The 12,415-nt window shown below is 41.0% G+C and overlaps 2 protein-coding genes across 4 annotated transcripts in view; one reads left to right on the top strand and one right to left on the bottom strand.

Annotated features, from left to right (window-relative positions):
• The window catches only part of adcy2a (adenylate cyclase 2a), a 106,524-nt gene extending 96,898 nt beyond the window's left edge, over nt 1–9,626 (top strand). For both annotated transcript variants that reach the window (XM_047811613.1, XM_027177841.2), the window contains 7 exons: nt 1,562–1,646; nt 5,679–5,837; nt 6,270–6,416; nt 6,497–6,598; nt 6,851–6,965; nt 7,853–7,977; nt 9,147–9,626. In XM_047811613.1, coding sequence (XP_047667569.1) covers nt 1,562–1,646; nt 5,679–5,837; nt 6,270–6,416; nt 6,497–6,598; nt 6,851–6,965; nt 7,853–7,977; nt 9,147–9,326 — 913 coding nt within the window. In that variant the 3' untranslated portion in view covers nt 9,327–9,626. The remainder of the gene's footprint in view (nt 1–1,561; nt 1,647–5,678; nt 5,838–6,269; nt 6,417–6,496; nt 6,599–6,850; nt 6,966–7,852; nt 7,978–9,146) is intronic.
• Nucleotides 9,627–11,039: 1,413 nt separating this feature from the next.
• dnah5 (dynein, axonemal, heavy chain 5) overlaps nt 11,040–12,415 on the bottom strand; it is a 77,343-nt gene continuing 75,967 nt past the window's right edge. For both annotated transcript variants that reach the window (XM_047811577.1, XM_027177845.2), the window contains one exon: nt 11,040–11,662. In XM_047811577.1, the coding sequence (XP_047667533.1) occupies nt 11,511–11,662 (152 nt within the window). In that variant the 3' untranslated portion in view covers nt 11,040–11,510. The remainder of the gene's footprint in view (nt 11,663–12,415) is intronic.

The following is a 12,415-nucleotide window of genomic DNA, read 5'->3' as shown; positions in this document are numbered from 1 at the left end:
CAGAAGTGTTCATTAGGGCTGACGACTGTAGACCGTCCCTTGTAGAACCTGTTATTCTTATTATTCAAAGCTTTGAGTCCCTCCTTATTATTGGCTCTTATTATTAGAGTGCAATGAAGACAGACCTCTTTCGGTTATTTCAGCTCGAAACAAAGTCAAGCTTTTTATCATCATAATGCACTCGAGGACACACAGAGCTGGAGTGCAGATGAAATAAGTTTGCGTTCGGTCATAATGCGACAAAGCCTTTTGTACACAATATATCTGCAGGGTTATACGGCATAAAGACAGCTTTGACATACGATTGTATTTCATTTTGTTCTGCTAGCTGATGATTTTTGCTTCTTACTACAAATGCTCGAAATTAGAAAGTGATAAAGCATGAAATAAGTAAAAAAAATAAATTAAATCTGCTTTATGAATTAATTTTGGGGGCATGGTGGGTTAACGGTTAGCACGTTCGCCTCACACCTCCAGGGTCGGGGGTTCGATTCCCGCCTCCGCCTTGAGTGTGTGGAGTTTGCATGTTCTCCCCGTGCCTCGGGGGTTTCCTCCGGGTACTCCGGTTTCCTCCCCCGGTCCAAAGACACGCATGGTAGGTTGATTGGCATCTCTGGGAAATTGTCTGTAGTGTGTGAGTGAATGAGAGTGTGTGTGTGCCCTGTGATGGGTTGGCACTCCGTAAGACATATTTAGTCCGATGACGCCTGAGATAGGCACAGGCTCCCCGTGACCCGAGAAGTTCGGATAAGCGGTAGAAAATGAATGAATTAATTAATGAATTAATTTTTTAATATTACAAACTCAGTAAGAGAAAATTTAAATGCACTTTTTTTTGCACTGTATTTTTTGCATACTGTTGTTTAACTGCTGCTGGCTTTAGTATTAACTGGATAATTGTGTTGCAATCAAAAAATTGACAAAAGTTACACTGACACGTCAGACAAAGTCTTTTTAAAAAGATGTAGCATTAATACAGAAGGGCTGGATGGTACGTAAAAGATAGCAATAAATTATAAAGTAGAATTATACGTTATTAAAGCTTAAATTCACTGATGAACAAAATTGTATTGTAAATTAAAAGTGTGCATAGAAACAAATTATCTGCTGCTTATCTTTTTTTTTATCACTTACTGTAGAACTGATGTCTTTGTTTTTGGTGAAAAAAAAACATTGAAATTTGAAAGGCTATAAATGATAATTTCCTTAAAGAATACTATCAGTTTGTGTCCATCGTTTGTGTCGTCATCATTCATCATCTTCGGTTCAAACCAATTACATTTGTTGGAAAATGGAACCAAGACTTGGACTTCAGAGGTTATTGATTTTGAATACAAACCTTCATAAAAGAACAAATTTAGAGTTCTGTATCTGGACGTAGCCCAAACAGGACAGAAGGTGTGAAGGATTTTATTGCAGATCGGGCTGCAGTGTTAACACTAATGAACAGTGACGCTCTTTATTAATAAACGGCTGGGGATGACATGGTTCGCCGGCCTTTCATGGACCACAGGTGATGAATCAGCTTACGCTCACATCTCTTTCTCCTTCTCATACCCAGGCCAGGAGTGCTGAAGGATCTGAAGACAATGGGTTCAGTGTCACTTTTCATATTCTTCGTCACCCTGCTTGTGCTGGCCAGACAGGTGAGAAAACGACTACAACCCTTTTCCTTTTGGACGCTTATCCCCTTAGATTGACAGTTGACATTGCGATATGATTTTGTGCTCAGTGACAGAAAAATTGTTTGCATTGTAGCTAAACCCTTGGGTTAGGGTTAGTGTCAGGGTTAGCCCCTAACCCTAACCCTGGCGTGAGCAGGTGAAGTGTGTCAGCACTGATCACCTGCACGTGGCTATTAGAACAGGAGAAAGCAGCAGTTTGGGGTGGGTGTGATGTTCACTTCACTCACAGGATCATTTCAGTGTTTAGCTAAGAATGAAGCTAAAAGCCACATGATATTAAAGGTGGGGTCTGCAATTTTTGAGAAATGCTTCAGAAAACCGAGTCGGGCCGAATAATTAACAAAAATTAAAACAAACGTGTAGCCAATGAGCAGGAGGATAAAAACAAAGAAAGAAAGAGAAGAAAGACTTACGATAAGGACAAGAAGTAGGACGTGTTAATATAGGATCAGCTTTCCAGCGCTGGAGAGAACTGAAGGAGCAGGAAGTCGGCCACATATTCACAGGTTGGAGTTTCCCGAGTCAATAACTCCTGAGCTAAACGCTGTTACTACACAAATAACACCTCTTTTCTATCGTAGTAATGTAGAGAGGCAGCTACAACCGCGTTTTGTGTAGTAACAGCGTTTAGCTCAGGAGTTATCGACTCGGGAAACTCCGACCTGTGAATATGTGGCCGACTTTACTTAAGACGCCGAGGCGCTTTTTTCCTTCTCGATAGGTGAGTAACGTTGGTTTTGCTTTGTTACACAGAACTAATATATGCCTTTGTCCTTTACATCATTATGCTTGTGTGGCATTTTTGCTTGTTTGTTTATCTGCAATCGTATGTACGTGTGGGCGGAGCTATCGATACAGGGGTGGGACCCATTTGGGTTAGGGGCGTGTTTGTTTTGGTGACTTTATATGTCAACATTGGCTTTCAAACAACGGAGATCCAGTAAACATTACAAACTACAATATTTTTTTCCTCAAGAAATACAAAGAAAGGAAAAAGTTGCTGGTGGTTCAACAGTCTCTAGCTAGAGCGCTAATTTACTATTTACTTATTTATTTCGCAGATCAGCAGCAGATCGTATTCGATAGCCTTGAATGTAGCTCGAAACTAATATTAAAAAACTCAAATGTGTAATAAAATAAAAACTTCTGAGTAAATTGCTGAGTAATAAAACATTTCAGGTGTGTTGGTGAAAAACTATCCGCTTCAGGGTGGTAACAGTAACCTCACATAATCCCGTCATCGCATCGTTGATTAGTTTTCCAGAGCAGCTCTCATTGTATCGCTCAGGATCTTCATACAATTTCATACTAGTCATATTTTCTGTGATTTGTGTGCAGTCCTGATGGAGGTGGCTTTGAGTTGGATTCCTTTGAATGCTAATTTTTGCACAAACTCCACCACCAGGACAAGATAAGAAAGTGAAAGAGACGGGTTAAAGTTTGTCTTCTGTTACCATGATGATGATTTTTATCAGACCCAGGCCTGGCTTCTTTTCATCTCTCCATAAGACATGTTTTTGTTTTGCCCGTTTTACTTCCACTTTCCTGTCATTTTGTCCTGCGCCTTTATTTTAAAAGGAACACCAAAAAAAATCATCAAGCATGAGGCTGGAAAATAGAATAAAAGGCAGAAACTAGTGTAAATGGGTTGAGAGTGGTGGTGATGGTGGTGGTGGTGATGGTGGTGGTGAATGATGGGAATAAGAAGCGTTGTCCTCAACAGTAATGAACCCCATCTGTAATGTTAGAAATGTGCTGAAAACAGCAATGGGGCTGCGTGCTAAACATAGCCAGGATCCCAGAATAGCACCTTTATCCATCAGTATGTTCAGTAAATGAAGGCCTATTTTGCTAATCCACTGTCCACGAGCACCAAGAGACTTTGTTACCTCCGTCCTTCCACTGGGGCTTTGGCTGAGAACAGAGCAACTAAACCCAGAGTGAAACACTGATACAACCTTTTTTTTTTTTTTTTAAACCTAATTGGTTTTGCCAGGGGGGGTCACGGTGGCTTAGTGGTCAGCACATTCGCCTCACACCTCCAGGGTTGGGGGTTCGATTCCCGCCTCCACCTTGTGTGTGTGGAGTTTGCATGTTCTCCCCGTGCCTCGGGGGTTTCCTCCGGGTACTCCGGTTTCCTCCCCTGGTCCAAAGACATGCATGGTAGGTTGATTGGCATCTCTGGAAAATTGTCCGTAGTGTGTGTGTGTGTGAGTGAATGAGAGTGTGTGTGTGTGTGTGTGTGTGTGTGTGTGTGTGTGTGTGTGTGTGTGTGTGTGAATGAATGAGAGTGTGTGTGTGCCCTGTGATGGGTTGGCACTCCGTCCAGGGTGTATCCTGCCTCGATGCCTGATGACGCCTGAGATAGGCACAGGCTCCCCGTGACCCGAGACATTCGGATAAGCAGTAGGAAATGAATCTAACCTAATCCTAATAGTCATCCAAAAAACACTAAAAAATAAAACACTATTTACTCTCAATACTTGATAAAATGTCAGATGTCGGTAACAGCTGAAGGAGCTGAGAAGGACGAGGACATTCACTCGTTCACAATCGATGGTCCAGCTTGAATAGTTTGATTTGATTTATTTATTTACTTACTTAAGAGGTTTCCTTGCTCTTGAGTTAAAAACCAGTCCTGCGTTTCCATGATGGGTTCCGTCGAGGCCCAGAATAGGCAGATAAGTAGATAAATGCTCACTCAAGCGAACAAGTAATTGAATGTACACAAACTTTGGATGCTCATCAATCAGTTTTTAGTCCAAGAAGCTTGACGATGCCAAGAAAACAGAGCAGCTTAGATAACTGGCAGGGTTTTTGAGCTGAGCATCCTGAAGAACATCAAGATACTCTCAACCAGGATTAAAACCTTTGCTCTTTTCCAGTGTAATCAAATTTTCATGAGACATGGTTATGATTGGAACAAGCATGACTTATGGATGGAATTATAATTGAATTCTAACCCCAGACCTTGACTTGGAAATAAACTTCATATCATTTGTCTAAATCGATACACATGAAAATGTGAGACTAAGTTCAGTTTTTCAGCCAACATTAATCCAACCTATACATTCGTTTTCATGCTCTGTCCAAAATCTAGCAGCTTACAGTTTTATTACAGAATGCTTTATGTTCAGAAGTGGTACATTTTCATAACATGTTGTAATTATGTTATTTTCCACCATTGGCACATTCGACATGCAAAGTGTTATAGCAAACATGGACATCTCCATAAATGGGTGTAATATTACTGTAAATTAATTGGACTCTGGGGGGACACGGTGGCTTAGTGGTTAGCACGTTCGCCTCACACCGCCAGGGTTGGGGGTTCGATTCCTGCCTCCGCCTTGTGTGTGAGGAGTTTGCATGTTCGGATAAGCGAAGTTAAGAGAAGTTCGGATAAGCGAACGTGCTAACCTCTAAGCCACCGCGTAGTGTAGCGTATATAAAGTAAAGGTCGGTCAAACACCATGTCTGCTGAATCACCGTTCTTTGAAAGTAGATGGTTTGTACATGAAAAGCATATAGTGTATCTTTAGCCATGTATTAATGGCTTTTTATCCAATTATATTAATCACTTACAGCTTCAAGATTCACGTCATTCGTCTTATTATTAGCCGTAGATGCACTGCTGTGCGAGCCACTGGTTACTATGGTAACAATAACACATCAAACCAAGTGCATTAATATATCCTCAAAAAATTACATTACTGCTGTTAAAGAAATTTAATCAACACTTTCTGACCAGATATGTGAGAATTCATTGTGGAAAAAAAAAAACTGTGCATGCTTTTATGGTATGAAGGTTTCATGTGGAGCTTCTCTACGTTCTGTGGTCAGATATTTAATCAGAATGCCATTCAGCTATCTAACAGCAAAGCTCTCCAGTCTATTCTCTCTTTATCTCTCTCTGTGGAACTGCTGTATTGTCTTGTCTAGTAAAAGGAGCTCGGTGACCTCCTGTCTCTTCACCTCTGTGTCCTCCTGTAACAGACTGAATATTACTGTAGGTTGGACTTCCTGTGGAAGAACAAGTTCAAGAAGGAGTGCGAGGAGATTGAGACCATGGAGAACCTCAATCGCGTTCTGCTGGAGAACGTCTTGCCTGCTCACGTGGCAGAACACTTCCTGGCCCGAAATTGGAAGAACGAGGTGGGATCCTGGGCTCTTTCTCAAGTGCAGTTATCTTCATGTGGGGGGGGGATAACGGTTCTATGTAGAAGAAAGGGTTTCATTTTGGAAGCTTAAACAATCCAAAGAACTCTTGAGGAAGCCTATTTTAAGGCTGTATAATGTAGTGTTACTTCCAAGAAGCTCAGAATTCCAAACTGGCCCAACATTCTTGATCGTTTAAAAGGTTTGTACACCCTCAGGACAGAATGAGAAAGAAATGATTTTTTTTTAAACAACCAAACATGATGGGTCTTTAAAAAGTAACACAGTTTTGGGTGTACAAACTTTTACAATTGTTTACAGTTGAATTGTGCTAGAAGCTGATTGCATGTGATAGTCACTTGGGGGCGCTCGTGGGGGGGCCAATATCTCGGAACCGATTGTCACTTGATTTGTTCGTGTGTATGTTAGGATCTGTATCATCAGTCCTACGACCTGGTCTGCGTGATGTTCGCTTCTATCCCGGACTTTAAGGAGTTTTACACAGAGTCAGACGTTAACAAAGAAGGTCTCGAGTGTCTCCGGCTGTTAAACGAAATCATTGCTGACTTTGATGAGGTGACTGTACATTACAAATACTGCTAACTGATGACTAATGACTAGCAATGGCTTGATCACGCTCTTCTTGTCCTATGCAGTTGCTCTCCAAGCCCAAGTTTAGTGGAGTCGAGAAAATTAAGACCATTGGAAGCACCTACATGGCAGCTACAGGGTTAAACGCCACACCCGAACATGCACAGGTAAAACCCTCAACAATTTCCCAACAGATTGATTAATAATACGGTGTCATGGTGGTGAGAGTAGCCACGTCTCAGCTCCAGACTGTGTCTGGGTGGAGTTTTCTCCATGTCTGGTGCTCGGGATTCCTTTCTATTCTTTACACATCCTGAGCTAAAGCATATTGTGCTTAAATTACACACCATGACATAAACCTCTATAGAGTTTAATGGTTTCGCGACAGTACATTATTCATTCACTGTGTGAAATTTCAGGAGCATGACAGACAGTACATGCACATCGGCACCATGGTGGAGTTCGCCTTTGCTCTGGTCGGGAAGCTCGATGTCATCAATAAGCATTCCTTCAACGACTTCAAGCTAAGAGTCGGTATGTTCGAAATGAGGAAGTTGATACTGACAAAATAAAATCGGTTCCGGAAACTGATACTGAAAGCGATACTGACAAACGAGGGCAATTTAACGTGATGGTTATGGCAGTAAAATCCATTAGCTTTAATCCTGCACTTTTATATTTGTATTGATTTTGCACATTTGGAGATGGCAAGCTTCCCTGGACAAGCTACATTATTCATAGCGACTTCTGCATATTAGACCTAGAAATTGAATGAGTTGACATTCACTCAAAATTGGAAGTGATCTCGCCGGTCCTGATGATCCTCAAAGCCAGTAAAAATATCTTACTGATGAGAAAATTAAAGCGAGGAAGCACCTTTTTCTTTTTCATATTGATTCTGTACATTTCAAGATGAGCCTGGCAGCAGGCCATGGCCAAGCTTGCAATTTCCAAGGAGCTAAATCTAATAGCTGTGAGGTTGCTGTAACCTCTTAGACTCCAGACAAACATGACTGAAAGATTTCAGCCTATCGGTCTTGAGCTAACTCATTTCTTACTGAAATGAAAAATGTCCTAACGGAGGTCCATCCACTCATCTGGACATAAATAAATATTTTAAAAAAAGAGCCGTGTTAAATCACCAAGCCATTTTTGTTTTGCTAAATGAATTAACTTGGCACTGTGAGAGAATTGAGTTGGCTCTTGACCTAGAGGTAGTTTGGATACTTGCCCAAAGAGAGGGGAGTTTAAGGATCCATAAAGTTACTAACTAATAGTATTTCTCCCCAATGAGTAATTCCTCATGATCTTCATGTGTTTTTGTGAAACCAAACCAAAAGTATAAATTTATAAGTATCTCCAATTTGGACTAATGGGGAAAATGGAAAGAATGCTAAAGAAGTGGTTCTCTCCTTATCCAGGTATTAACCACGGACCTGTGATTGCGGGTGTTATTGGAGCCCAGAAACCGCAATACGACATCTGGGGCAACACAGTGAACGTAGCAAGCCGAATGGACAGCACAGGAGTACTTGGTAAAATACAGGTTAGTTTAAATACTTATCCCTTTTATATTTAGCAAATGTTTTATCAACCCAGGGGGTATGTGGCTTAGTGCTCAGGGGTTGGAAGTTCCAGTTCTGCCATGTACTGTATGTATGGAGCATGCGCTACCCTGGGTCGGGGATCTCATCCAGGTATTCCAGGTCCCCTTCCAGTCCAAAGTAATGCATTGTAGACATCTCTAAGGGGCTTTTTACACCTGGTCACTTCCTGTGTTTTCTGTGATCAGATATCTACCCGATGGTATAAAGACCAGGTCTAAATGCCCTCCGAAACGTTTTGGAGACGGATATAAACCTGATGGTACAAACCCCTTCAGGAGGTGGTCTGGGACGTGTTTCAGATGAAACTGGACAGGTGTAAATGAATGTGGTTGTTCAAGCCACATACGTCAGCGCTAAACTCCTCCCAAACGGAACTACGTCACTCGCAGGTGATCTTTCACCCAGGCGTCTCGTCGGGGCTTAAAACGCGCTGCTGCCGCCAGCGAAAACGCAGCAAGCAGTAAACGCTGTTTTTTGTAGCATGAACGTCGTAACCGGTTTTTACGTCTTCTTTTTGATCGCGTTCTGAAAACCGCGTACACCAAAGTGTGTTCTGTTTCAATTACCCCAGAAATGAGGTAAAATATATTAGCATTTTGGGCGGGAGTAGAAAGATCGGATCGATATCCGATTCGCCGAGACGCGTTTATGTGGTCTGATGTAAATGGGACAGTTTTAACAGATCAGATAGCAATCGGATCAGAGACAACACATGAAGTGACCAGGTGTAAAAAGGCCCTAAATTGTCTGTAATGGGGTTTAAACCTTTGTGATTTGTATCCTGTAATAGTTTGCCGTCTCATCCAGAGACAACCCCACCCCCACCTTGTGCCCCGAGTGACCGAGCAAAAGGTCCAAGATGCCTACAAGCCTGTGTAGGATAAATGGTTCAGAAAATGGGTGGATGGATGGAAGTAGATTAAACCGTCATAGTGTGTGCAGTTCGGCAGTACAATGTATTGGCACCCAGTCTAGAGTGTGAATGAGTCCCCTGGGAAAGGCTTTAGGTTCTGTGTTACACACTGTAGGATCCTTGCCAGACTGATCCCAGGTTTTTGTTGAAATTCCTCAATTCTCCCATAATTCTTTTGTTTTTTCTTTTTCCAAGGTAACGGAGGAAACCCATCGCATCTTGCTAATGCTAGGCTACATGTGCTCCTGCCGAGGAATCATCAACGTCAAGGGAAAAGGGGAGCTTAAAACCTATTTTGTCCACACAGAGATGAGCAGGTCGCTTTCGCAGGGGAACGTAATGCCATTAGCCGACGAGCTCAACAAAGTCAATTAAGACATTTGAATGCCAGAGACACTTGTAAATAATCATGCCTTGTCCTTTTAGATGCACGAAATGATCTTGGATGTATGTCAAGCGATAGCATTCCGCTAGTTCCTCATATGCAGGGTTTGTGCACAGGGTACAACACTTAAGTACGACGGTAGCAGTTATTTTATAAGAAAACCAAATACAACCAAAAAAGTGTTTTGATGTATTAATGCCATGTTTATTTTTTTTTATTTTGTAAAAAAAAAAAAGCTTTCTTTTTTTTGTAAAAAAAAAAAAAAAATCATTAAACTTTATATGTACTTCTGATGCTCTCTTTCATTGACTGGTTTCCTCACAGGGAGTCGAGATGAGGGCTATTAATGAAATCCATCACATGGTGAAGCTTTAGGTGGATGTTATACTATGCATCACTCTATAGGATACAACAGACTTTCATAAACTTCCGTTTTATATTCAACATCCAAAGTATAAAAAATAGCCTGTCAATGATTACAAACCGATTAGTATAGAGCTGTTTGTTTAGCTTTAGCAAATAAGAAGCTAGCCCACAACTTGATCAGCCAACAACTAAAATAAATCTGCTTAACAGATGACTGCTCGTTAAACTGGCTCCTTATTAAAAGAGGTTAAGTAAGAAAATGACAAATTTGCTTAATGGTTTCTTTAAAAATGGGAAAGAATAAACCAATAACAGAACTATACCTCATCTCAGTGGCGGTTCTAGGATTTTTCTGTAACAGGGGCCATTAAGGGGCCACATGTTACATTCAGGAGCCAAGTACAGGGTACATTCAAGCACACAAAATAATTTATTCAGTACGGTGCAAATACATTTCGGCAGTCGTTCCTTTTTCAGACGCTCGAGCGCCGCCGATTGTTTGGGGGTGGAATTGCATCTGTGGTCGTTGTGAAAAATTCTCCGGTTGCTCTTCTCGTCGACGATTGATGGAACAGGGGCCAAGAAGGGACCAATCAGATTTCAGCAGGGGCCAGGGCCCCTGTGGCCCCGCCTATAGAACCGCCCCGCCTCATCTTATATCATGGTCTGTCTGATTACTGGATTCTGATTGGCTGGCAAACCATTGAAAGTAAAGCTGGATGGAACTTCCTTCAATCTTTATTCTAAATGAATGCATTGCCTAGTAACAACTGTAACCATAGTAACACACAGTTACAGTGGCACACAGATGATCACCTAGTCGTGCATGATCTCTTACATATACTCAGAGTTTCCGGTTTATTTTTTCCATTGAAACAAAGTAAAGTGTCTACATTCTCACATGTCTATGTTTATTGCATTATTCCACACGTCTACCAACAAAGGGATTTAAAAATAAATACGAATTTATAAGCGACTAGATGAAGTGTGATGTAGCACATCTGTGCCATGCTGCGGAGGTCCATGAGATTGTTAATAAGAGGCTTTGTGCACCTGATCGTGCCTGTTAATTAACCAGCCCATAGCTGTGCCCTTTTCTTTGCATGAACACACTTCCCCGAACTGAGGCAGCTGCCGGCGGGAGGCCTCGAGGTTCGTCAAGTAAGAGAACAGTGCATGCTGGGAAAAGACAAACTAATGCGCACTGTACTTCATAGGTTTCAAAGTGCGTCTCGGTACACAGAGTTCTGACAGCGATTCAGTTGCATACGACTGATCCTTCAAAACTATTTGTTAAAAAAAGTTTTTAGTTTCACGGATATAAAAAAAGCACAGACTTGGGTTTAAAAATGAGATTTTAATTAAAATGCTGCCTGTTCGTGTTAATTTGATATACACACAGTATTATTTATACCACAGTGCTCTTGAGTGCTCGGTTCTGATCGGTCAAAAGGTTTTGAATCATTTCACTTAACAGCAGCTTGGAAACATTTCAGACTGTAATTCAAATCACAGGTTTATATTAATGTGCTCCTTCTAACAGCATCGCATTTCTATAGTAACGGCATGATTTTATGTCTAATAAACAGATTCTAACTTATTTCTCAGAAACATGATGTTTTTGTGTCATATTAATTGTGTAGAACTTCTATATGCTAAGTTTCTGAACATTAAATGTCCCTATAAACTGATAAAAGTTAGACGTGTCTCACTTCAATGATTAGAAAAGTAACTGCTCATTAACACGCTGTGGAATAAAAGGAATATATGACATCATCAAATCCGGACCTCCATCGAGCCGACAGCCATTATTTCACATCGCACAGCAGAGCAACACCTCGTAAGGTCCAGTACTCGGGTGGCTGAGTCGTTTTCAGGTCCACGGCGGCTATGCAGTTCAAGTCTGTCCTCACGGGCTTCTTGTAAATGGGACAGGAGTAGAAACGAGGGTCCTTCACGCCTGAGAATCAGTCAAACAATTCTATATTAATTCTTACACATTTTAACACGATCTTCATGCATTACACATCATTAACACATAATAGTCTGGTCAACCCCAACCTCAACCCCAACCCCAAAATCAACCCCAACCTCAACCTCTTTCATAAAGGACACTAATATTTCTGCATTCCAAAATAATGTTACATATTTTGTCCATGATTAATAAGTATAAACCGTGCTTTGCTAATTATTAACTATTATATTAAATATATATTTTGCTGAATAAATAGTTCTTGTTATTGCAATCAGACATTTGTACCATCATGTACCAGCACTTTAGACCCTGTAGGTGAAGAACTTCTCTGATTCATACAGTGAAACTTAGATTCTTTTAACTGTGATTACTGGAACACATATAAATTATGAACCCTGCAGGAGTTATAAATCAAAGAAATTCTCTCTCTTCTTAGTGGAGCTCATTTTACCTCAATTTTACTCTTTTTTTCTTCCACCATGAGTCTAGAATGGCAAAATATTAACCATGACTGTCACCAGATGATGATCTGGTACACTAATTGCATTACTTCTCCACTCATAAACTTGGCTACAGTCACCAACAGTGTTATCAGTGGTGTAACTTGTACACCAGCTCATTCAAACAATTATCCAATCAGCCAATCATGTAGCAGCTGCACAATGCATAAAATAATGCAGATACGGGTCAAGAGCGTTGGTTAGTGTTTGTCAGCTCTGATGAGATACAGAACTGTTA

The sequence above is a fragment of the Tachysurus fulvidraco genome, chromosome 3, assembly GCF_022655615.1.
Source record: "Tachysurus fulvidraco isolate hzauxx_2018 chromosome 3, HZAU_PFXX_2.0, whole genome shotgun sequence".
Classification (NCBI taxonomy): domain Eukaryota; kingdom Metazoa; phylum Chordata; class Actinopteri; order Siluriformes; family Bagridae; genus Tachysurus; species Tachysurus fulvidraco.
This window is presented reverse-complemented; position numbering and strand designations above follow the sequence as displayed.